The sequence below is a fragment of the Taudactylus pleione genome, unplaced genomic scaffold (assembly GCF_031769625.1).
Source record: "Taudactylus pleione unplaced genomic scaffold, aTauple2 ptg000150l, whole genome shotgun sequence".
Lineage (NCBI taxonomy): Eukaryota > Metazoa > Chordata > Amphibia > Anura > Myobatrachidae > Taudactylus > Taudactylus pleione.
Window position 1 is genome coordinate 330,670 of NW_028284552.1, and position 27,014 is coordinate 357,683.

Below are 27,014 nucleotides of genomic sequence, written 5' to 3' on the forward strand. Positions count from 1 at the left end.
AAAATGCTGGGTAAAAGCGGTCTTGTGGGGTTGGTTTTTTTTTTTTGCCATTTTCTGTCTGAAAGTGGTATAAGATATAAGGCTAATTACAGACAATGTTCATATCTAAACAGCCAAATAAATGGCCTCCAAACTAAAGGAGGTAAATTTTACCCTTAAAATAACTCGTACACATACATTTATATGAAAAAAAAAAAAAAAACCCTCTAAAGCAAGCAAAAAAAAAAAACCAATATCTAGGCAGAGCGGGAGTCATGTATAAAATAGTGAATTGTGTACAGAAATTTAAATAAAAAAGAAATGACAACCAAATATATTAGAATTATCAAAAATAATAGTAAATAATATAAAAGTATGTAGCTAAGATGATATATAAAGACATAATACAAATAACTGGGCAATTACAGAAGAGCCTTTGAATAAACTACGGCAGATCATATTTTAATAACAACCTACAAACATCACATGGTAAGGTAAAAAATAGGCTAATGCATATCAATCCGGCCATGCTTTGGCCTCCTGTGAGAATGCAACATAAGGAACAGTCCCGTTCCAACACACCCGAGAGCAAACAGAAATCACATAAAATATAACGGTAGCAATTCCTGGAACCACGGCACACCCCATAGGATTAAAAGACGGGGCTGATCAAATTCAGGGAGAACCACAGTCATAAGGAAGGATAATTCCATGAAGTGATTTTCCACAAGTGGAGTGTGAACTGCAGGATCAGAAAATGGCGCTTCAGACATCTCAACTTCCTCCCGAGGCTTCCAAGGGATATAGCAAGGAGAGAGAATATCCACTTGCAAGTCACCAAATTTGCTGATAAGTCTCTTGGTAGAGGTATTAATATCTTGAATAATCTGTTGTAGAGGTTTCCATTCTTGCCTTACACAGTACAACAGATGAGATGAGAAAACCAGCAGTGAGGAGGTATGGGAGCTTTGTAATGGAGGCCTGGGTGGGGACAGTGTAGGTAATCCTGCAGGGAAACTGTCCCTCCACACACACCCAGGATCAACCAACCTCTAGAGCAGCTTAATGGGAGGTAGTGGTGGAAGCAAAGCAGGCAGTCATACACCACTGACACCAGGAAAGCGATAAGCAAGTTAGTAGGGAGCCAGATCAGCCACCTGCATCTATGACCTCCGGACTCTATACACCATACAGCAGGGTGTTGCCACAGGCCAGACAACACAGGAGCGCTGGAAGCATCGTGAAGGAAACTGCAGCCAGGACTGCAGCTAGACCAGGAGGCTGTCTTCAGCACCAGAGCTGGTAAGTAGAGTCAGCGGGCACGCAGGGGGATCAAACTACCACGGGCGGTGCAGTGATGGTTAAGGCACCTATGGTGCTAGTTTCAGCCCGATACCACTAGGGGAACAGCATAGTATATGGAAATTAAGCAGATTAATGCAGATTAAGAGATTAATGCAACCAACTGCCTTTGTTTGTATAAGCATTTTAGAAACTGTCCATCATTGGGAGAGAAGCAGCTGAATACAAAAACTTAATAAGTAATTAATCAATTGGTGGGAAGTAAATAGTTGCACAGGTAAATTCGAATAGTTTTGTTCTAACAATTTCACAACTAGCATTACTCCATCATGAATAGTTCAAAATAAAACAAATCATTAGGACTAACTAATATATGGCAATAGTCACATTGTAATACATGCATTATTATATGAATGTCATAACACAGTGACTATTCATAGGCTATCCTAAGAAATGCAAAGCTAAAAACAGTAGGTTTTATATCCAGTTAGTAGAGATGAGCGGTTCGGTTATATTCGGATCTCAAAAATTGCATCAAATTGGCTATCCTGCTCTCACGTGTTTTGGATAGCCAATAAGATAAATCAAATTTGCGTTAATTTGGTAAAAAGTACAAAGTTAAAACTGAACCGCTCATCTCTACCAGTTAGAACTACAACAAGACACTTTATACCAGGCAATTAAAAGAAGTCTCCTGCAGCTGAGTCACTGGTAATAATGCCCTTACATTTCAGATACTGTTTATGGAATCACTTTAAGTGACAGATATGAACTATTGGCTACAGTTTGTTAAATATTAAAACTTTTTTTTTAATGAGGGATGGGATTCAATTAAGGGCGATGGATGTAGAACAGCAAATAGCATTCGTCTACAGCGCAAGCTTTTCTTCGCACCCCATAGGTGCGCAGGAAAACTTAATATGCCAGCATTAACAACAGCCGGGATCGCTAGCAAATGGATTCCTCTGTAAATATGAGATCATCTAATACACAGCATCTCCGTTCTCAAGAGTAGAAAATATATTAATATATAACTTTCATAAGTTAATATATACAATTAAGTTTCTTACAACCACAAGTAAAAAATTGTTGGGTATACAAATAAATACCATGCAAAACAAAGTAACAGTATTTGACACATCCACTACAATTTCATCAGTAAACAATAAGGAAGATGCAACAAGTGTTGGGAATGTTTTTCTCCACCATTGGGCTGGTAACCTGTGCAAAATGTATAGTCTTCAGATAGAATTATTTACCCTGTTACCAAGAAATCTCTCACCTAGTGGAAACTTCCAAGAGTAAAGAAAATCTCACTGTTAGAGACAGATTGGCAAATACTGACAACAGATTCTATTGCGACACTGGGAGCTAAACTCCTCACAAGGTACATGCTCATGGGAAGAAACAAATTCACATAAATGTACTAGAATTAAAGTACCCAGTTCCAGGGACAAGGTATAGGCTAGCTGAAATCTCCCTGGGAATGACTAGGCCTCCCCTCAGTTTCCTCTCATCCTTCCTATGCTGAATAAAATCAAAAGTACATTCTGGCTACAGCGTATGTGCTGCCTGGGGAGCCTGGGAGATGCTTCTACAGCAAACATGGCCTTCATCCACATTTATTGCTTTAGGGCCCAGTCGCTCTCATAAATGTACAGCAACTACGTTTAATGGGATAGAAATGAACTGAAACAATGCAGAGATGAGGGAATATCAACACAGGCAAATAAGAACTCTTCAAAAGTGTAGTAGTTTGTGGACCGTGGTGGGATCTCAGTCTGGTGCTTTATGCTCTGATGGATGCCCAGTTTGAGCTAATTAAGGAATATGGATGTTCCTGGTGTCAGGTACTTCTGCCACAGTTGTAATGTTACAGGCACTGTGGTGCAAAAAGATGCCGGATAAAATGGTTCTGAGAACAAATACCACTTTCTTAATAAAGGCTGTATCTAGATTTCATTTCAACGAGGAGTTTATGCTCCCATCTTTTTACCCAAAGCTCGTGAGTGAAAAATAAACTGCATTCACTAGATCTAATAACAATCAATATACAGTATATATATTTACCCAGGGGGTGTCAGGGAGCACAAAATGTGTGATGATTGATGTGCAGGAGGGGGAAGCAACAGCAGAGAAGCATGAGGAGATAGGAGGGAAGCACCATGCACAGACAGTATGGATGAGTCTGTGGATAGGGGGATGTGGTGTGGAGGGGGAACAGTGGAGCACGCAATGTTGGATGAGGTGTGGAGGGGGAACATACTAATTAAACACCCACTGCAATTCTGTATCTCCTGTTGAGATTTGGAGTGCACTCACTACTGTGCAGTCTCCATGATGCTCCTTAAAGGAGGCATCAATCCATAACCGAGATGGCCATCCTTAGGTCTTCACATGTGCGGCGCCATCTTGTTACTGTGAATCAGCATCACAGTGGGGCTCAAACATGTCCCACATAGCTCTGAGAGACCCTGCGATATCCTGCATTATATGCCACTATCATTGCTTAATACATGCACAGATACCCAAATACAGTCACTGACTGGTGACCTGTATGTTCTGCTCCATCCAATAGTCTGACTTAATATGGCTGTGCAATCATATTGCTGCTTAAAAAAAAAAAAACACCTCACTGGTTAAGTACTGGGATGTTCTATGACTTGGGGGATCTGCTGGTGTGTACTATTACTCTGCTATTACCATATCAATAGTACAAATACAGCGGGTAAAATAAGTATTGAACACATCAACATTTTTCTCGGTAAATATATTTGTAATGGGGCAACCCATGCAAAGAAATCATATATATATTAATAAATTAAGTTATGTGTAATAATGTGAAATGACACAGGGAAAAATACTGAACACGCTTACTGAAACTTATTTAATACTTCGTACAAAAGCCTTTGTTGGTAATGACAGCTTCAAGACGCCTCCTGTATGGAGAAACTAGTCGCATGCATTGATCAGGTGTGATTTTGGCCTATTCTTCCACACAAACAGTCTTCGAAACTTGAAAGTTCCGTGGACCTCTTCTATGAACTCTGAAAATCTATGGAAAGAACTAAAGATCAATCGGATTCAAGTCAGGTGATTACCTGGGCCATTTTAGCAGCTTTATTTTCTTTCTCTGAAACCAATTGAGAGTGTGTGTTTGGGATCATTGTTTTGCTGAAATGTCCACCCTCGTTTCATCTTCAGCATCCTGGTAGATGGCAGCAGATTTTTATCAAGAATGTCTTGGTACATTTTTTGTTTTTGGGATGATGTGCAGTGCCATTTCTCCTCCAAACATGGTCTGTATTACGGCATCCAAAGAGTTAAATTTTGGTCTCATCTGACCAGACTATATTCTCCCAGTATTTCACAGGCTTGTCCAAATGTTGGGCAGCAAACTGTAAACTAGCTTCAACATGCTTTTTCTTCAGCAATGGAGGCATATGCATACAGGCCATGCCGGTTGAGTGCATTACTTATTGTTCTCTTTGAAACAATTCTACCTGCTAATTCCAAGTCTTTCTGAAGCTCTCCACAAATGGTCCTTGGCTCCACAACTCTTCTAATAATTATTTTCACTCCTGTGTCAGAAATCATGCGAGGAGCGCCTGGTCATGGCCGGTTTCTTGTGAAAGGATGTTCTTTCCACTTCCAGATTCTGGCCCCAACAGTACTCACTGGAACATTCAGAAGTTTAGAAATACTTCTGTAACCAATTCCATCAGTGTGTTTTGGAACAATAAGGTTGCGAAGGTCTTGAGAGAGCTCTTTGCTTCTACCCATCATGAGATGTTTCTTGTGTGACACCTTGGTAATGACACCTTTTTACAGGCCATCAGTTGGAACTGGATCATCTTATATTCATTTGCAGTGACAAGGGGCAGAATTACTTTCTAATAACTGATACATTTCAGCTGGTGTCTTGGCTTTCCGTGCCTTTTTGCACCTCCCTTTCTTCATGTGTTCAATACTTTTTCCCTGTGTCATTTCACATTACTTATTTTATGGACATCTATGGTTTGATTTATTTGCATGTGTGGATTACATGGGTTGTTGCTGACATTTGGTGAAAATGTCATTACAATAGCCCCATTACAAATATATTTACCAAGAAAAATGTTGATGTGTTCAATACTTATTTTACTCGCTGTATATTCAACATCTCCCCATCACCTTCTGCCTCCCCACAATCACCCTCAAAGCATTCACAGGGGGATAAACTTAGCATTTGTTTGAATGTGTTAAAAAAAAAAACACATGCATGGACAGGGGCACTGAAAGGAGCTCATCCCTGTGATGTGTAATAAATAAATGAAATCCCTGTGATGTGTAATAGTGGTCACTTCACTTCTGTTCTTTCCCTCCGCAGTGCTACTGTGCATGCACGGTCGGCTGACCACGCATGTGTAGCAGCCATTCTGCAGTAACTTGCTGGGCTTGTAATAATTTTTGTCGTCAGACGGAGTCCCAGAGCAAAATATTTTGAGAGCCCCTGTTCTAGACATTCAGTGGTGCCTAAAATCTGTATTAAACCCACCACAAAACATCAGTGTATCAGTCCTTAATGAGGAGAACCATCAGAATATGTTTAGAGATAAAATAAAAGATGTAAGATAACATTACTGACAGCAATTGAGGAAGTGTAAAAATAGGTTTGTAGTCTTTGTCAAGGGAAGAATGAAACCAGACATACAGGAGGTAAAGAAGTTCAAGTATATTTTATTTGAGGTGGGAGATGTACCACAATACATTATTGCCAAAAGTTCACTGGTACAAAACATTTTGCAGCTGGCAAAAAGAATAATGGATTTCTTTTTCATCTCTATAAATTACTTGTACAGTACTCCGTAAATTCAGAACTTCAACTCGCATTTTTTCTTTGTAGCTAAAATTGCGCCAGTATTAGAAATTCCTGAAGAAGGTAAGGCATGGGCTGTAAGAGGAGGTAGCTGGTGAATCAGGGGATCTCCATTTCTCTCTCAATACCCACATATTTCAGAGCATCAGCTTGGCTATATCTACAAAAAGGAAGAGGGTGACAAATCTCACTTATATGCTGGTATGATAGACGTTTCACATGTTTAGAAATCAAAAAAGATTGATAGTAAAGCACACCCCTGACTGATACATAACATTTGCAACCACATCATAAAGCAGACAACATATCATCATGCTCAGGGTTGTGCACAAATAATGCTGGGCTGCCCTGGTTGACGCTGGAAAAGCTGTGACTACTAGAAAGCACAGTGACTAAGACAGTGCAACAGTCTAGTAACAATGTGTAAGATGATGGCACTTATAAAACCCATCAGCAGCAAAGATTACAGGAGGCAGAAGCACCTATTCCAAAATTGCGATACACATTCACAGTGGAACAAACCAGGCTCTTGCTTTATCAGGACACACATTATGCCAGGAAACCCCACTTGCCGACTTTGGTAACATCACTCAGATGATAGAAGTAGCACTATTACAGAATACCCAATCACTTCCATCTGCATATCATTGGAACGTGGTTCTAACCCTATTGTAGCTGGAACCAATTTAGTTTCTGCTGATCTCTGTGTTATACGTTCAGTCTGTCCCCAGTAGGTTGACCTGAAAATGTTCTTGTTTCTCCAAATGTGTCAGTATTGTTTTGTGCCTTCCATAGTATGTCCCTGTACTCTGAATGTTATTGGACCACTGCTGTTATAAATAAATAGGTTTATAAAAAAAAAAAAAAAAATACACTGTAGCTCCTATCTAGTAGGGTTCTGCAGTTTAAGGTAATTATCATAATACGCACCTGTAATCAAAGAAGAGTTCTTCACCTGTCTGGATGGCTCTTTTTGCAAATATGCCTATTCTATGGTCTCCATTCACCATCATTACTGAAACGACAATAAAATATATTGTTAAGGCTGGATCAGTTAAATTGTGGCCTGTGATGCTATCAGTTTGCTTTTTGGACAGGACAATGGGCCTGATTCAGAGACACATGATGGCTATTTTTACGCAGATTGAGCGACTGTTTGCCGTTGCGCATGTGTACAAGCTGCACTGCGCACACGCTGTGATTGTCTTGCGATTCTGCACAGAGGATCCATTCGTAAAGCGAGTGATGGTAGTCAGCGTTTGGGGGAGGTAACAGGAAAAGTGGTCATAAAAAACGCACGTGTTTTAGCATTTAAATGCCCTTACAGGGGCGTGCATAAGTTAATCATTGTAATCTCATATGCAACATGAGAACCCTCAGCGTGTTAGGAGAGCTGCAGCATTTGTGGCTGGTCAGACCTGCCACAAGATGGCTGCTTGGTGTGCGTCGATGTTACAGATATTTCCGCAGGTAAGCGGTGTCGTACGCAGATGAGAAGGCAGCAGTTGGTGTCCTTATGCTTGGGTGATCTTTGGAACCATTAACATTTTCACATCTGCGTTACGTACGAAATCACAGCTGCAAATCACATTAGCGGCCATCTCTGAATCAGGCCCTGTATTTGCATAAATGACAGTTTAAAACCAAAATAATTTATAATATACATTGCACTACATGCAGCACAGACAGTTTCCTCATTGCACATCTCTGTTTGTGACATACTCCGCTAGACAAACTTGGTCCTCCAACAAAATATGGTGATCGAAAAGCAAGCGATAATAGGATCTGGTGGTTGAAAGTGTAAATGTTTTAATCAAAATATTAAACATCAAAAATGTTATTGTGCTAGATAAATTCAGATTTGTACTCACAACAAAGAGCACTGAATTTTTTTTGTATTATTTTTCTAGTGCCTTTAAATTGTCACAGCTGTCCCCGATAATTTGTTTTTGGTTTTTTTTTACACAGCAATTAACCTGGTTCTTAAATTATGAATTTACACAAAACTGTGTTCGCACTGGAGTTACCAACGCCTCCTTTTAAAATAATTTATGACTAAAGTCCCCCATACATATGCAGTTCCCGTTAAGCCAGTTTCTTGATCGGACCAGAAGAACTGATTCACCAGTCAGACATGCAGATCGGCTGCCATCGATGTTCGACGATCCATCGTCAAATCAGTGAAATTATTCATGTTAAAAAACTCAGATTTATTGATCCCAACAATATTTTGATCAGGTTCACCAAATCCGAGAAATCCAACATGTCAGATTTCAACAATACCCTGGCGTCTGAAGATCGGGGAATTGCATCAGATATATGAAGGCCTTTAGCCAGGTCTTGGGAATGGCTGCATCAGGTGTGATGATTAAGTGTACATACAGAGCATTATGCATCTCCCTTGTTTATAGGGATGAGCTGGCAGCTTTAGTCCCAATGGCAGTAACATGATCCTTTTCCAGATCTATTGTGTACTTCTAACAAAACTTTTTCCCTCCAGAAATGCTGAATATTAATTAGCATGGAGCTGGCACTTAATAAAACTGTATCTTTAAATCCTAAGCTCCTCCCCCCCTGCAATCCCACAATTTCCTGCCTTTGTTCAGTGCCTGAGGAGTATGGCACTGCTGCGGAAGCTGTGTTACAGCTTGCCGTTATGCAGCTGCGGCGCGGGGGGAGGCGGGGTGTGCGCCAGCGGGACCCCCCCACAGAGCACTCCAGTCTCTAGGAGAGACTGTCTGGACCCGGGGACAGTGTCCGTTCGCACCCTTTTAGAGGGTGCTGGGTGGCAGCGCTGTCCCGAATGGCGGCACCATCTTGCCGGGTTTGAAGAGGGCGGCTCCATTTGCAGGAGCGCGTACCTCACAGGCAGCTTCATCAGAGCATACAAAGTGCTTTCCCCAGAAAGGGGAGTAGCATGTGTGAGGGAGTGCAGCCACGTAATAGGGGAGGCAGAGCCTGTAGCTGCCAGCCTCCCCTACACATTACAGCAGCAAGAGTACCGTAAAGTGACAGTCCTGGCTGCTGCCACGATCTTTCCAAACAAGGATGGCTGCTGCACTCCGAAGCGCTTAGGCCCTGCAGGCTGGGATCATCGGCTGCTGCAGATCTCAGCTCTTCTCCTGTGCAGCGGTTGGAAGGAAGGCGGAGTATATTTCTTTTTCTATTGTTGCCTGTGTTATTATTTGCAAGGGGCGGCACATTGGTTCTGCCTCCTAAAGTGGATCAGGTGGCTCCATGGCATAATACACATGTTCTACAGATTTAGCTTGTGACAGACACAGGTTTTTCATCCTAGGATGAATTATGGGTCTACTGACGCATCAGCAAGGACTATGACAAACTACACCAGACCCGTTCCAGCACGGCGGCTCTGACGACACAGATGGTGTAATGGTTAGCTTTGTTGCCTTGCCGCACTGCGGTCGTGGGTTCGATTCCCGCTACAGCCCTGACTGTGTTTGTATACAGGAATTTTGCTGTATTTTGGCCGATGTTTTCTCCCATGCACAGGGTACCGGGCAGTTGCCTTGGGGGCCTTGTGTGGATAGGACCAGTGTTGCTTAGGCATCTGGGGTGCTGCATCCACCAGGGTAGGACCTGCATGGGCTGGGGCTCTCAGCAGGTCGGTGTAAGCCTAGTGAAGCTGGCAGCACTTCACAGGGATGCCAAGTTCTGGCTTTGGGTATTCCCTAATTTTTGGTGCAGACTTCTTTCCCTCTATAGGGTTAAGTTTCCGGCCAAGGTATGTCTTGCTCTGGCTGCGTGCTATGCAGCGTGGGGCGTCATAATATACGTCAGGTTCCTCGGTTTTGGAGTGCCTTTTCAGGAATCCTCTGCTGTGCAAAATGCAGGTGTAGAGTAGTCTTGGAGGTGTCTTACTCCTTCCAAGGCCCCGTTACATATTTCGCATGCGAAGGAAATGTGTGAAGTTTTGTACTGTCCCAAGGGGTGAGGACCTACTGTCCTTTTCAATTCTTTGCGGCTGTGTGACACTCCATGCGGTGGCAACGGCCAGTAACTGTTTTTCCTTCAGCATATCTCTCCCATCTCCTTAGGGAGGCCTAGGAGAAGCCAGAATAAGAGACCTCTCTTCCTCACGCAATTGCTTCTACACATTAGGTAACCTCCCATGGTTGTCGCTGTGGCAACCTTTTTCCGCCCTGCACACGCCCCTTCCTGTTCAGGGCGCAACGTCCTAAAACTTGAACAGTTGTCTCCAGCCTGTTTTAATGGGTTCTAGGGTTGTTATATGGCCTTGACGAGACTCGATGTGGGGTGCGTGTGATTTGGTCAATTCTGCTGACAAATTCTTCCAGGGGTTTACAGAGATTCGCCCTGGGATTCCCTGCCGGATTGATGGGACAGGTTAGTGGCGGGCTCTGTGTGGGAGGCCATACAAGACAGGGCACAGGTAGCTTACGCTACGGCCGACTTTGCCTCAAAGGTCCCTTTGGCTCTCCAGTTCACATGCACACTAATAACCAGGTTGTTCCTTCCAATATCTTCTGTTTGGTAAGGACTTTTCTCGATTAGCCAGACCTGGATACCATGTTCCCCACTGGTCGAGAACGTACTTTTCTTCCTCTGGCTGTCCCTCCCGGCTTGGTACGCATTTCCAAGTTTTCGCACCTCATTTTGAGGTGGTGCATCATTGGAAAGGTCAGTCTGCCACAAGCAGATTCTTCCCCGGCAGGGGTTGGATTTCCAGGGGTAATTGGTCTAGTTCCATTCGCTGTTTTGGGGACATGGCTCCAGGAAAGCCTAGTGCCTAACGGGCTTTCTCTCTCGCTACCCAGTTCACTCGTAAGTGGTAGGTCGGTTGCTCCGGTTTGGTGATCGTTAAGTCTTAGGTGAGTACTGGGCATAATTTGTCATGGTTCCATCTGGGACCTCGGAGGTCCGCCACCAGGGCGTTGTTTTTTTTTTTTCCCCATTGCTTTTCCCCAGGAAGCCATGAGTGCTATGACATTGTGCCGTGTTATCATGGCACTCCTCTCAGCTGGCATGATTTTGCTCCAGTTCCGCCGCAGGTACGAAAACTGGGGTTCTATTTCCTTCCTAGTTCAAGTGCCGAATGGCTTATTCGGGCCATTCTGGTCTCTTCGTGATAGGAGCACAAGGGAGGTGGGTAGTTCAGTTCGCATGAACTCCCTCCGATCAGGGATCCACAGTGTGGAGGCCAACACATCCTCGCTAGACATCTGAAACGCGTGGGAAGGTCGTTATGATTCTACAGCGGGTACTCGCCCTGTCTATTCCGGGCCCTACCGTTCGTGGGAGCCGGGTGTTTGCAACACAATACCGTCGGTGCTGCCGCGTATTGTGCACATGGAATGTGTCAGGATTCGTCCCCCTTCGGCGGTTCGGCTTGTGCAGGATACCTCGGCTTCACAATTACGGACCTTCTTAGGTTGATTGTTTCTAGTACTTTCGGATCAGTGCTGTATCTCGACTTTGCAGGGTCTCCTTTGTTCCTGGTCTGCGCCTTCAGTTTCAGGGGTGGCCTCTGACACCTCTCTCCGGGGTGTTTTTCTTGCGGCGGACAGTGAAGGGACCCTACCGACTTTGGTCGAAGGTTCGGTCGGTGCCTCGTCAGTTGAACCTTGTGGATCATTCTGTTGTTTATCAGTGACCAGGTTCTACTAATGGGTGTCCCATTGGGTAATTCTCCAAACTGGACAGGGTTTGCCCGGCATCCCTCTCGTCTCAGTTCCCCTTCTGTCTGACCGCACACGTCACTCTCCATTAGTGGAGGGTTTCCATTCTTCTTCTCCTCCAGGTCCAATCCTTGGTCCTTCTGGATTGGCTCACTGTGGCCACAGCCACGATTCTCCTGGGCTGAGGTGCCATGAAATTGCTCTTCTTCTCCGGGGCCTTGGGCCACCGTCTACAATGGCTCGGCTGTTCAATGGACTCGAGCTTCAAGCCATAATTCTAGCTCTAGCCAGTCAGTCAGTCGAACACCGACCCGGTGATGGCAAGTACATCTTCTGGCAGGTATCAGAGCACTGTGGCGATGTCAAAGTCTTCCGGGGCGGAGACTTTGGTTCAGTCTCTTTCAGCAGTGGTCATACAGATAGCAAAATTGGACAGTGGATTTCTACAGCAGAACCAGGTTTTCTCCCAGGACAGTGGTCTCCCTTTCCAGGGGTCTTCCTACCGTTTGGCCGTGAGGCCTTCCGCGTGGGGTTCTCATGGCCTCCCTGCATGTTTACGAGGCTCCACAGCTTGGTATGTGCTCCAGGTATCCGCTGGCTTCCTTGATTGTTGCGTGGAATTGTGTCCGCCATCCCCACTGTTCCCTCAGGTCTCCAGGGACATTGAGGTTTCCAGAGTGAATGTAATCATAGTGGCTCCAGGCTGGTTACGCTGGTCATGGTACGCGGACGTTCTCCCAAGGTCAGTAGGTCTGGGGTGGCGTCTTCCACTTCTTACAGACCTGTGGTGACTAGGCCCGTTCTACAAGACCATTTTCCTAGGTTGATTTTCACGACCGGACTTCTGTGACTGAGAAAGCCGAATGTTTTCTCTCTCCATCCGTATTAGGCTGCGAGCTTACCTCCGGGTTTGGAAACTCTACCTCTTGTGGGGTACCGTTAGAAGTTTTCGCCTCTCGTGTTTCTTGGCCTTCCTTCTGGAGGGTTTGGAGGCCAGTTGACGACTTTGTTTTGTGACAATACAGGCTTTAGCCCTTTCAATTTCTTTCCGGCGGCTTTTGGCTCTTCTTCCGAGGGTCCAAACTGTTTTTACAAGGTGTGCTGCATATTTAGCCACCATTTCGTCTGCAGGTGGAATCCTAATCTAGTCTTATCGGCTCTCACCCAGGCTCCATTGGGGTCGTTGCATCCATTGGATCTTCAGTTAGTTGCTTGGAAGCAGGTATTCCTTAGGGCTATTACCTTCCCTCACCATAGTTCTGTGTTTGGGGTTGGCAAGCCACCTTCTCTTGTTTTCCATGACGATTGTGCGGTTGCTCCGTACAGGGTTTATGTTCCAGCAGACACTTGTTTCAGCCTTGTACTTACACAGGATATTGGACCTTATTCAGAGGCGGCCGTACAGTCTACGACCGCACGGCCGCCTCAATGTTTTGCCAGTGCGCATGCGCACGAGGGAGCCGGGTCCCTCGTGCGCATGCGTGAGACCCGCTACGACCGACAATGCCGGTCGTAGCGGGTCTCTTTCCAAAGGGGGCGAGCTGTCGATGTTGATTGACAGCTCGCCCCGTTTGGAAGGCGGGCCGGGGGTGGCAGCCCAAACGGAGGCCAAACGCCTGCCGTTTGGGGGAGGCCCCACTCTCCGGGGCTTACGACAAGTGAGACCCTACCCTAGGGTCTCGTCGTAAGCCACGATGGTCGCGATGGTCTCTGACCATCGCGACCATCACCCGAGCGGTCATTAGAGCTGTGGGTGTTAACCCACAGCCTAACGACCGCAACAGAGGCGGGCGGTCAGGATGCAAGTGGCCGCCCAGTTTCTGAGCGACCGCTTGCATCCTCCGACCGCTTCTGAATGAGGCCCCTTTCCTTCCGGTTCTTCCTGGGACTGGGATGATCTGGCTTTGCTAGTTTTGTTGTGCTCTGCAGATTTCCTTGGATACGCCTTCTTGGTATGCTGCACTGTTCTCTGCAGATTCTTTCTGACTCACATGAACATGGTTGGCCGGCTACTCAGCAGCCACTTGCTCGGTTCCGCTCGTTCATCACTCAAGCCTATTCTGGTGCGGGGCGTCTGCCACCAGACTGGGTGTCGCCGCCTTCTGCTAGAGCGGCATTTATCTTCTGGGCAACGTGATGCGGGACTTCAGCAGCACCAGTCCATATTGCGGCTACCTGGTCCCTTGTCCGCACTTTTGCTCATTTTCACGATTCTGGTTTTTGCCTCCAGCGGAACATACTTTGGGTGTACAGTTCTCCGGTCAGGCAGCCTGAGCGTTCCCCTCCCCTGGGGGTGGCTTTTTAACGTCCCATAGTCCAGTCTTCCCCAGCGTTGCTGCAAGAGAAAATAGGATTTTTGGTCAACTTACCGTTGAATCCTTTTCTCTTAAGGAGGCTGGGGAACACTGCGATCCCTCCCTCACGCATAGTCGTGCAAGATGTTGGTTTCTTGAGGTCTTTTCCCTGCTAGTTTGTTTGGTTGTTGTAACAGTTTCACAACGTTCCTGCTACTCCTCTCCAGACTCTTCTAAAGAAGTACTGGAATTGTGGGATTGCAGGGGGGTGGAGTTTAGGATTTAAAGCTACAGTTTTATTAAGTACCAGCTCCAGCCCTAACCTACAATCCCTTGGTCCAGTGTTCCCCAGCCTGCTTAAGAGAAAAGAATTCAACGGTAAGTTGACCAAAAATCCTATTATAGTTAACCATAAAGTGAGAGATCATTACTAAAATCTGACTAAACAGATCAAATATAATGAAAAGGCTGGGTATTAGTATCTGGAATAGTTATAGAATTTGCTGGATAAATGTAGTGAATGGCCACATAAAGGAGCAGACTGATGTTACCTTTTGCATAGCAGTTTGGATTCACAGAATGGTTTGCAAAACGAATTTTGTTGCCTTTGCGAGTTGCATCAACCACAAAATCTAAAACAGACAATGAAGAAATCTCGTTAAAAAATAAATAAAAAGTAATACACAGGCAGCTGTATATTTCTTACAAAGTCAGTGTACACAGAAATAAAGTGTACTGTGTCTCTACAATCAACTGGATCAATGGGACATAAAGTAATAAAATGGCATGTCAGGGTGCAATGTTTTGGAAATCACTTTATAAACGCCTTTGCATCAAAGTCAATATGAAGGAAGATTGTTTGGTTTTAGGAGACAAAGACTGAGCATTGTGGCCTTAACGTCAGAGCTATGTATGGAGTATGTCTAACAATGTGCATCATCCCAAGCATAAAGAATGGTGGCAGGAGCACTATCCTACTGCTTCATGGACTGACAGAGGGCAAAATGTATGCAAGATGAAGACAACTCTTGAAAGAAATCCTGCTGCAGACTACATACAAGATTATATTCCAGCAAGACAATGACCAAAGCATAAAGCAAAAAAATATTTAAAATCAAACATCCTGACGTTTCACTAGTATAGCTAAAATCTAAATCCCATAGACAATCGGTAGAATGATCTAGAAATGGTTGTCCATAGCACCCTGATCCTGAACGTAAGCAGTATTGTACAGAGGACACATACGAAGTGATAGCAGTGCATGAATGAAGAAAATAAGAGTTATGGTATGACATACCTTTGTTAACTCTTTTTCTTTGAGGTCCATAGGGTCCACAGCCATTACGTTGGGGTATGAATCCCGGTCACCAAACAGTTAACGCAAACGAGTTCTCTGCTCCCAGGATGCACCGGGGTTCCTCCCCATATACCCCACCCCCTGCCTCAGGTAGCCAGTTCGTTACAAAGCTCAAGCAGGCAGAGACAAACAAAGGGTAAGAAAGAAAAGACCCATACTCACGAGTCCAGACTCTCAAGAGAAGAACTACGGAAAAACCTCCCCCAGAACTACAGGTGTGTCTGGGTGGGTGTCCTCTGGACCCCATGGACCTCGAAGAAAAAGAGTTAACAAAAGGTATGTCATACCATAACTCTTATTTTCTTCTTCGGGGTCCACAGCCATTACTTATCCCAAAGCACTAACCCTACGGGCGGGGACGCTCCTGGCTCTCAGAAGAGAGGAGAATCCTACGCCCAAAGGAGGCATCCTGAGAGGCAAAGGTGTCAAAGGAATAAAATTTGACAAAGGTATGGATGGAAGACCATGTGGCTGCTTTGCATAATTGCTCAGCAGAAGCACCCCGGCGGGCCGCCTATAATGGACCTACCTCCCTAGTAGAATGTGCAGTCACTGAATACGGCAACCGCATACCAGCCTGTATATAAGCCAATGAAATTGCCATGCGAATCCACCTGCCCAGTGTCTGTTTGCTGGCTGGCCAGCCACACTTACAACCATAAAGCACAAAAAGTGAATCGGACTTCCTCCATTTGCTCGTGCGTTTAACATAAAATCTCACCGCACGGACCACATCCAGGGAAGGCTCACCTTGTGAGAGACTTGTGCCCTGAAATGCTGGAACTACTATTTCTTCATTAATATGAAATTTAGACACCACTTTCGGAAGGTAACCTTCCATAGTAAATAGCACTGCTCTATCTTGATGAAATACCAAGAACGGCTCCCGAAAGGAAAGCGCAGCTAAATCCGACACTCTATGTGCAGATGCCATAGCAAGGAGGAATACAGTCTTTGCTGTTAGCCACTTGATGTCTATTGAATTTAAAGGCTCGAAAGGAGGAGCCTGTAAAACCTTCAGAACTAGAGTCAAGTCCCACGGAACAACCGGGAAAACGAAGGGAGACTGAATCCTCAACACCCTCTGAAAAAAGGTCTTTATATCCGGTCTCAGAGCAATTTTATGTTGGAACCAGACTGAAAAAGCTGACACCTGTACCCTTAAAGAGGCCAGGCGGAGCCCTTTTTCCAGACCGCTTTGAAGAAAATCAAGCAGGATATAAGGAATTTCTGTGGATCATACCCTTTCATTTCACACCACTGAAAGAAAGTATGCCAAACCCTATAGTATATACGGGCTGAGGATGGTTTCCGTGCCTTCAACATCGTCCGTATAACAGATACGGAAAACCCCTTCTTCCTCAAGACGGAGGCCTCAAGAGCCATGCCGTCAGCGATAGCCGATGAAGATCCGGGTACCAGCAAGGACCCTGTAGCAACAGATCCGGTCTCAATGGCAGAGGCCATGGAGTGTCTATGGAGAGAGACCGTAGATCTGTGAACCAGTGCCGTCTCGGCCATGCCGGAGCTATTAATATGACGGTGCTGCCCTCTTGTTTGATCTTTCTGACAACTCTGGGCAGAAGAGCAAACGGGGGAAACAGATATACCAGCTTGTAACGCCACTTTACTGTCAATGCGTCTACAAACTGGGCTCTCTGATCTCTTGTCCAGGATCCGTACCTGGGAACCTTGTTGTTCCTTCTTGATGCCATCAGATCTATTTCTGGTAGACCCCACCTGTCCACAAGGTTCCGAAAAACCTGTGGATGTAGGGCCCATTCTCCTGCATTTATCTCTTGCCGACTGAGAAAATCGGCCTCCCAATTCAGGATTCCTGGAATGAACACGGCAGATATCATGGGCAGATGAGTTTCTGCCCAAACCAGGATCTTTGATACCTCTGCCAAGGCAGCCCGACTCCTTGTGCACCCTTGATGATTTATGTAGGCGACCGCGGTGCGATTGTCCGACTGTATCTGCACCGACCTGCCCTTTAAGATTTCCTGAGCCTGCACTAAAGCTTTGAATATAGCTCTTCGCTCGAGGATGTTTATCGGTAGCCGGCTTTCCGCCACTGACCACTTTCCCTGGAAAGTGTGTGACCCCGTCATCGCCCCCCAACCTTGAAGACTGGCGTCGGTTTTGACAAATGTACAATCCGGCACCCAAAAGGGGCGACCCCGCCTGAGATGCTTTGTCTGCAACCACCAGGTCAGGGACAACCGTACATCTGGAGAGAGACGCAGCAGCTGAGACCTGATCGTGCGATGATCCTTGTTCCAGCGAGACAGAACTAATTGCTGCAGTGGTCTGGAGTGGAATTGAGCGTATTCCACCATCCTGAAGGTGGCCACCATTGACCCCAGGACCTGCATGGCTACTAGAACGGATATCTGCCTGTTGCGAAGCAACCTACGTATTCGTAATTGTAGGGCAAGGATCTTCTCCTCCGGCAGATATATTTTCTGCACCACGGAGTCCAATCTCGCTTCCCAATGACACATCTGTTGTACGGGACAGGATGACGACTTTTGTCAGTTTATGATCCAGCCGTGACTGTACAGACATGATACTGTCAGCCTCAAATGATCCTGTACCTGCTGTGGGGACTGCCCCAGCAACAGGAGGTCGTCCAAATAAGGCAAAATCCTGACGCCTTGGCGTCTGAGGCATGCCATCATCACCGCCATCACCTTGGTGAATACCCGAGGGGCTGTGGACAGGCCAAACGGCAGGGCCTGGAACTGAAAATGTTCCTCCCGTACCGCAAAATGAAGACATTTTTGATGAGACTGTGTGATTGTGATGTGAAGGTAGGCATCCTGTATATCTAGGGATACCATATAGTCCCTCTGTTCCATTGCCAACACAATAGATCGCAAGGTTTCCATCCTGAACCCGTGGGCTCGAACAAATTTGTTGAGCTCTCTCAGATTCAGAATAGGCCGGTATGACCCATTCGGTTTCTGAACCAAGAACAGATTGGAGTAAAACCCCTCTCGGAACTGATTCTCTGGCACCGGAATCACTACTTCTGATGCTAGCAAGGCAAGAATAGCCTTCTGAAGGGCCAAAGCTTTTTCTGAACCCACCTGCGGGTTTACACAAAAGAACCTTTGCGGAGGAGTCCTCCAAAACGTCAGGGCGTACCCGTGGGAAACAACTCCTCGAACCCAGGCATCCTCCGTCGTGAGGTGCCAGGGCTCTGAGAAAAGAAGTAGTCGGCCCCCCACCCCGGGATCCCCCAGGGGGAGGCCCGTCCCATCAGGCCACTGGTTTATCCTGGACGTTTGTTCTGCCAGGGCTTCCTGGGTCCTGCCTTTTTCGGTGGAAATCTCGCTGAGGGCTGACCTTTGGCCTTGCCCTGCTGCCGAAACCCCCGAAAGTACGCCCTCCTCAATTTAGACGAGGTTGCTAATGGCAAACCTGCCATCTATGAGGCTGCCATGGAGGATACAATTTTGTCCAATTCTGGACTAAAGAGAACACCTCCTGTGAATGGAAGGAATTCTAGGGCCTTTTTGGACCCGGCATCTGCTTTCCAATCCTTCAACCAGAGGATCCTACGTGCCACCACGGACTCTGCTGAAACGTTAGAGGAAAGGATCCCTGCATCCAAGGCGGCATCTCCCAAATAAGAGGCCCCTTCTCTAATAAAGGAAATCATATCCAGTTGCTCCTTAGAGGCATTTGGTATAGACTCCGTTAGAGTTTTGGTCCACTCCTCAATAGCTCTTGCTACCCAGGCAGTGGCCATAGCTGGGCGGGTGGCCGTTCCTGCCAGCGAAAAAATTGATTTGAGACAAGTCTCCAGTCTCCTAACCATGGTTTCCTTCAGTGAAACTGCTGGGATTAGCAGAGTGGTACGTTTAATCAGCTGTGCTACATATGCATCAACTGACGGTGGATTCTCCCACTTGGCACAGTCCTCTGCTGGAAAAGGATATAGAAGCGCCATTCTTTTAGAAGAATGGCTTATCTTATCCGGACGGACCCAGGCTTCCTCCATAAGTTCTGATAAATGTTCAGACTTTGGGAATTCTGCCTTAACCACTTTCTGGCGCTTAAACAGGGGGGCTTTCCTAGGCGGAACATCCCCTTCCTCGATATTTAACACCGATTTTACAGCCCTTATCAGAAAGGGGACATCAGCTACTGTGAAATGATCATCACCCTCCTCGGAGCTGGACTCCTGTGAAAAGTCCTGTGCCTGTTCCTCCTCGGAGGAGGCACTGGAGTACTCACCCATATGAGGCGATATATGGCGCCTAGATTTAGGCTACTTTGGCTTGACAGCCTGAGGCTGAAAAACCCCCGAGGATGATGCCATAACCTTACCAGCACCAGGGTCCATCCAAGGCGGCCACATCATGGGCATAGGATGCATCTGCTGAGGCAAACCCCAAACGGGTGGTACCGGGGCAGCCAACCGTTCCGCCACCTGAGCCATAACCTGAGAAAATGACACCCAAGGGGGCTCAGAGCCTGAAACAGGCAAACTTAATTGGTGTGGTGGCTGCCTGAAACAGTTCCCACAAAGCCCATTTTGTAGAAAGTCCTGTGGGAACAATCCTGCCTTGCAGGCTTTACAGGATATCAGCAATGGGGCTCCCGCCACCTGACCCTCAGACTCCTTAGACATAACACTATGCCACTGGTTCCGAGTGTATATGTGCTGCTTTCTACTCTCAACCCACACACCTGTAGCAAGGGAAGGGGAGAGACAGCGACATTATACAGGAATTACAGTTCTTTTACAGAAGAAACACTATCAATAACAACAATCACATGTCATGCATAAATACTCTGCAAGCCATATGCATATAAGCTCTCACTACCACAATCAGCCTAAGCTTAGGTAGGATAGAGCCCTGTAAAAACCTAGACCAGCAGTAGGCAAGGTATACAGGGAGACTGCCCAGCATCCTGTAGGAGCAGCGTTCAGAGAGCAACTGACACACACTCTGGCTGCCCTATATGGAGACTGGGAGGAGCAATCCACAATCACTGTGCCAGAGGACTGAACTAGCGTGTGGATTGGGGGAGGGGCCGCCGGGGAAGCGTACCTCCCCTATGCTGCTTGGACCTGCCCAGTAAACCCCATGGACCCCGAAGAAGAAATATATAGTTTGTTTTCAGGGTGTAAAAAAGTGCAAAAGGGGTGAACACTTTTTTTTTTTAATTCATTTTTAAAGCTACTGTAGACTTTTACACCTACCATTGTTCAAGTTGAAGAGGAAGCTACACATGTACTTGTCGTACACTTTGCCTCTTCGATCCGCTTCATCCTGAGATATGATCTGAAGACAAAACATAATCAGGTTTTCTTGGCATCCAAGTGAGAATTTCCCTGTATATAGTCACTATTAGAAGTAGATATTAATTTACTTCTACACATCAATTATTTATTCAAACTTCTTCTATCACTAGTAAAAGGGACCCGTCCCACCTCCCTCTCTGTCCGCTGCCCCCCCCACATTCTGTAACACCTGTACCCCTCTGCCCCGCCCCTCTCTGTTCATTGCTCTGTCCCCCTCGCCTCTGCCTCCTCCCTCCTACAGCTGTATACTTGACTTATCCGGGTCCTCTCTGGCTAGGGTCTGTCCTGATGCCCTAGTAGTGGGGAGGCGGTGCACCCCCAGCACATGCATTTTTGAGACAGGACAGACTAGGAGATTATTAAATAGATGTAGATTATTTTGTTTCCTGTACAGTACATGAGGTCTCTTTTTACCAACTACCTACTGAACTTAACCTGTCTGCCTTTCCCAGTGTGTTTATGCGAGAAAGGTGGCTACAGAGGTAATAAAATAAAGTTATAGTAGGAGTAAGAATACTTGAATATGCAAATGACCCGGTTTCATGCTCATGCACACAACATACCTCTCCACAGTACTCCGAAATGAACTCATTCTTCTGTACAGGGTCTTTAATGAAAATCCCCCAGCCAGCCACATCAGATGGAGCCAATAGCAAATGCTATGAAAATAGAGATCTTATGTTGCAAATTAAATATATATATGTATGCATGAAGAAAACGTAATGCCAGCAATAAAATGTCTTTTGCAAAAAGGGAGCAATAATAGAAAAAACAAAAAAAAATAATCTTTCAAAGACTAATGCAGTTTACATAACCCACCTCACTGTGCCATAAGCAGTTCGGTTGCAAGACATACATTCGAGTACGTGAACATGGCAAGCATAAGCCGCAAAAACCACAAAACTGCACCTGTTGCAAGGCACACATTCAATGGCATTTCCCTCCCCTTTCTGAGACACAAAGAAATGAACATGAAAAAAGTATATATAATAAAAAAACAAAAAAACAGATTAGATGAGACCTGTTCTAACATGGCTGCGTCTCATGATTGTTGTAGAAGAAATGTAGTTTGAAATGGCCGGCTCACGCTCTGCACCGTTTCTTATGTCAAGGCAGCCATATCGCCCATTCACGTGCATCTAATCCAAAGACTGGAGAGGCCTTACCTAGCATTCTGCCTCTTTGCCAAAATTGGATGAAATCAGTCTGCAGGATCAATTGTTATTGAAAGAGGGGGCAAACAAAGACAGGGTATTTGTTACACTCCTCTAACCCAAGGGAAAGGCAACATTATCGTCACTTATCTAATCATGTGTCAGATGTATGGCTGCGCACGGTCTGCTACCATAACACTCATGTTGTTACACAGTTTCTCTGGTCACTGGCTGCACAAGCTGCAGCTTAAATAATTGTACAGCACGTCTCCTTAATGAGTATTGTTATTACAGGTATAATATTTCACTGGGTGAGACCAGGGCTGTTTTAACAATGGGTAATAATGAGCAAATACAGTGAGAACCAGTGATGGAGTTGGGTAAAAAAAAGGCCCTAGAACAAAAACTAACCAAAAAAAACCCCTCTCTCTCAACTCCCCGGTGACTATAGAAAATTAATTACCCTTCTATTAAAAAAAAGGGTCTACTCTGTTAAGCAAGATGCTTGATCACGCTGATAGTAAGTTATCCTAGGCTAAACCAAGTAATAATCCTAGCACATACATAGCCCTAAAGATAGCTCAAGCTCAATTACAAACCATGGGCCGTATTCAATTAGAAGCGAAAAGCCGAGATCCGCGAAAAAACATCGGCGATTGCGACTTTTCACCTGTCGCTGAATAGCAGGAGAACAGAAGGGCATAATTTTTGTTTAGGGGTGGAAAGGTGGGAAAACCACTCAGAACCCTTGGGACAGCCCCTCAATGGACAGCTGCGTCAAAAAATTCCTAAAAGTAATATAAGAACACCCCAAATAAGTACTTTGAATTTGGGGGCGAAAATGCACAAAGTGGGGGGGACAAGTTTGCAAACTAGCGAAATAAGGTTCTGGGGGTGCACTAAGAAGGGGTCAAGTGTTTTTGGGATTGCAGGTGCTTTTATGAGGGAGGAAATTCACATTTATTAAAACTGCACTTTAGAGACATTAAAATATGCTAGCACCCATTTTCAGGTACCCCAAATTTGACAGGACTACTTATTTTCACCAAAAATACTGCTTTATGCCATTCTTCACCACTTGTGCAAAGATGCTAATTAGTGGCAATTGTGCGAACTTAAGTACCCCAAACAGTTATAATAGGGCTAATCGGGTACTACTACATTGATCCCCAATGTTTCTGCATCTTTTTAGGGGGCTCAGGCTGATTTCCCGAAGTCTGACACCACTTTTCGCCTGTTCCGACTTTGCGCGTTTTCACGTCTTTTGGAATTGAATAGGACGAATAGCGGGTACGCGCACGATAAGTTTCCGCAGCTAAAATACGCGATGTAGGCGAAAAGTCCGGCAAGCGAAACTTTATCGCATACGTGAAACTAATTGAATACAGCCCCATGTCCTTAAAATAAAGCGAGCTCAATATCTAAGTCTACTGACCCAAACATGCATATAGTGTTCGCTGTAACAGTGGAAACAAGTAAAAAAAAAAAAAAAGTTATTACTGTTCTGCTCTGGACCACTGGATGCATCTACTATTCTGTGTTCTCTCTATAGATTTGGCAAAGGAATATAGGTCTCACCAATGTGGATGCATCTACTATTCTGTGTTCTCTCTATAGATTTGGCAAAGGAATATAGGTCTCACCAATGTGGATGCATCTACTATTCTGTGTTCTCTCTATAGATTTGGCAAAGGAATATAGGTCTCACCAATGTGGATGCATCTACTATTCTGTGTTCTCTCTATAGATTTGGCAAAGGAATATAGGTCTCACCAATGAATATAGGTCTCACCAATGTGATATATATAGGTCTCACCAATGTGACCCACTGATATCATACAATGGCTGCTTGTGAAAGAGGAGGTACTCTTGCAGGAGGATAAGTCAGCCAATTCTTTTAGCCGAGAACTTAACCGTCAAGCCCCTCAACTAACATAAGAAGCAGCAACGCCAACATAACATGCCTGTGGTACTGACCTTTTTGGAACCCCGCTGAATGCTGCAGTTCTTGCATGACACATTTTTGCTGTCCCAGTGATCAGCAGCCCCACAGGTGAGACATAAGTCTGGGTCACACTCCCGCACAGCGAGGTAACAAGGACACTGCTTGGTGTTGCACTGTGCTTTACAGCGACATCCAGGAAACCGGTTTTGGCCTTAAATAATAGGTGTCAGTTAGTAATATACTATGTCCAATTTACCAAAATGGAAGAACTAGACTAAGCATGGCAATTGAAAAATGTAAATATTCTTTATAAATCAAAAGCAATAGGTCTCCACCTACTCATTATCTTCACTTATACATTTTGCTAAAGAATAATCTCCAACATTTAACCCTGGTATATTTTCTCTTCAGGCATGCAACTTACACTCAGAGCTACACTGGCAGAACTTCTCACAGAAATTCTGTGCAATCACACAGGGACAGGAGCCGTCACAGGGCTGGCGGGGGTGATCACAAGGCTGGTAATTGTAAACATGATTAGAGGAGCCATCTGGAACAGAGAAAATGGAATTAAGCAGGTAGAAAAAACACAGTATTAGCATTAAAGTCATACATGCGATTGTCTATCAACTAAAGTTGTTGCACAACGCAACGAATAGGTACATTGAGACATGTAGCATGCCTTCCAGCCTGTGGGGGTAACAACAACAACAAAAACTATAAACCAGGAATACATCCACCACTAGAAATGCATGGGCATAAATTCCTTCAACTCAAACACACCAAAACCTCATCCCTTTCCTCAGTCTGTCACAGACATGGGCAGAATGGAGATACAGTAGTAATTCTTGGGAGAGCACAAAATACCTTTAACTATTGCAAGTGAACCGCACTCTTATTTCAGAAACTCAATATGGCTTTTGCTGAAAAGTTCATGTTAATCTTTGGTAAAAGCAATGATCACTGAAAAATCTCTTCCTACCAACCATATCATGCTGGTTAGTACCTGTGTGCTACCCTGGATTAATAAGATTTCCACTAGCCAGGCGACCTTTTCAAAACCAGACATTGTTTTTTGTTTTTTTCCTTTCCTTCTCAAAAGAAAAAATGAAATAAGCAAATGTAAAAATAGAATACAGCTCATAGAGTAGTTCTATTCTCCTGTCAGTGCCAGATTAAATTTCTACATGGGCCTGGAGCCCTACACCCATTACATCATACCTTCGGGGCGGGGTTGTCTGAACCGCCGCCAGCTTCGGTAAGTAGAGGTCTGGATACTGATGCTGTAGTAGCGCTAGTGGCTGCAGGGTGCCATTCCAGGCACCCGGCAGCCACATGCAGGTGCCGCTACATTAAGGTGCCAGTGCCTGCTGCATTTATTCTGTGGTCGCAGTGTCCAACATATCACACAGAAAGCATCGCATCAACTGACATATCGTACAGAGCGCATTGCATCACAGTGAGCGACTGACATATCGTACACAACATCGCAGCGACTGACATATGACTGGCATATAATACAGTAGCGTTCCCGCTAGGCTGTTTCAGCGGGGCGCTGCACCCTGCTCTATTTCTGAAGAAAAGCACCCTGCCTGCAGCGCAGCACCCCGCTGAAACAGCCTGCTGCAGTGTCCCGCGGGTGGGGAAAACGGCAGAGCAGCGGTCACCGCCGGTGAATTGATGCCGTGCGCTTTCACAGTGACCACGGCACTTGGGGGCTGCCCGGCATGTCCGTAAGTGTCGGGCACGCCCCCAAGAGTGACGAAAAGGGGACGAGTCACAGACATGCCCCCTTTTCGGATATAATGGAGGACCTCTAAAATGTTACATACAGTACAGGGGGTATAGTGACTGATAAAATACCTGGGCTGCACTATACAGTTCAAGAGAAAGGTTGGACACAGTGCTGCTCTTTACAGTACAAGAGGAAACAATGAGGCTCAATGTGGACCCTACATGATACATGAGAACACAGTGCAGCTCTATAAGTGCCCTATATAGTATTGGGAAGCATATATCTCTCTATCAACTCACAGTTAGAAGGTGGTTGGATGTGCTGTTTGGGGGGTGAGTGGATGGGGCTTTAGATGAAACTCGTGGAACACAGCTGTGGATGGACCATGGGGGAGAGCTTAGCGCAACCGGAGCTTAGTGCGGCCAGGGTAGGGCTTTGGACTGCATGGAGGCGGAGCTCCAGGCGGCCCCCGATGGGGGAAGGGTGAGGGGTTGATTAACAGGGTTTCAAATCTGCCAGCCGGGAGGTGAATGGGCAGGGCATTGGAATGCTGTTGAAAGTGACAGGAGACAAGATTTTTTTTTTCGGGTCTGCACCGCACTGACTGGATCCTGTGGGAGGGCAGCTCCCATTGTTAATCCAGGCCCTGTATCCTGTGAATCATGGAAGAGACATCCTGACCAATCCTCAAACAGAATTGTCCAGTAGTGGATATCACACAGATCGATCATTATGAGATTATGCCAATTCCCCCAACACTATAATGCATTCTAGACTAACTTGCCTGTGCACATTCAGTAACCAGCCACTATAATGTAGATGCACAACATATATATATATCTATATCTCATAGCGTCCTGCATAAAATCCTAGTATATATACAAACCTTTTTTCAACTGTATTTTCCTGCAGTGTGCAGCCCAGAGTCTGTAAAAACAATATTCCATTAGGGAATTTATGGAATTCAGTTCAAAATAGCATTCTTTAGTTTATCAGCAAGCCTTACAACATATAAAACAAATTAACCTCTAGACATCCCACCCAAATAAAGAGGTCACAAGTGCATTTCTTACAGTGTAAATGTATGGTATATACCATTTGAAAGACAACGTACATTCTGGCTTGTATAACATGGTTTAAACAATTAAAATTCCCAAAAACAATCAATAAATCATTTTTTTCCTTATTAATCCAATGCCCTCTGTATTGATGAAAGGGAATATGTTATGGTAATGATTACCAGCAATAACTAATTGAGTGATTGTCAGCATGCTTATTTTTAATATAGATGCTCTAAAACTTGATTGTCATCAACACAGGATGAATGGACATGGCTTGCAGTCTGGCTATAAGCCATCTTATTTGAAGCATATTAAGTCCACACAACATTAATATACAAAGAAAACA

At 45.2% G+C, this 27,014-nt stretch overlaps 1 protein-coding gene across 5 annotated transcripts in view; it reads right to left on the minus strand.

Annotated features, from left to right (window-relative positions):
* Positions 1–5,980: 5,980 nt before the first annotated feature.
* EZH2 (enhancer of zeste 2 polycomb repressive complex 2 subunit) overlaps positions 5,981–27,014 on the minus strand; it is an 85,601-nt gene continuing 64,567 nt past the window's right edge. For all 5 annotated transcript variants that reach the window (XM_088474270.1, XM_088474268.1, XM_088474269.1 and 2 more), the window contains 8 exons: positions 26,494–26,534; positions 24,297–24,422; positions 23,905–24,083; positions 21,337–21,432; positions 20,672–20,753; positions 14,645–14,725; positions 7,070–7,154; positions 5,981–6,299 (listed from right to left, as the gene is read on the minus strand). In XM_088474270.1, the coding sequence (XP_088330396.1) occupies positions 6,239–6,299; positions 7,070–7,154; positions 14,645–14,725; positions 20,672–20,753; positions 21,337–21,432; positions 23,905–24,083; positions 24,297–24,422; positions 26,494–26,534 (751 nt within the window). In that variant the 3' untranslated portion in view covers positions 5,981–6,238. The remainder of the gene's footprint in view (positions 6,300–7,069; positions 7,155–14,644; positions 14,726–20,671; positions 20,754–21,336; positions 21,433–23,904; positions 24,084–24,296; positions 24,423–26,493; positions 26,535–27,014) is intronic.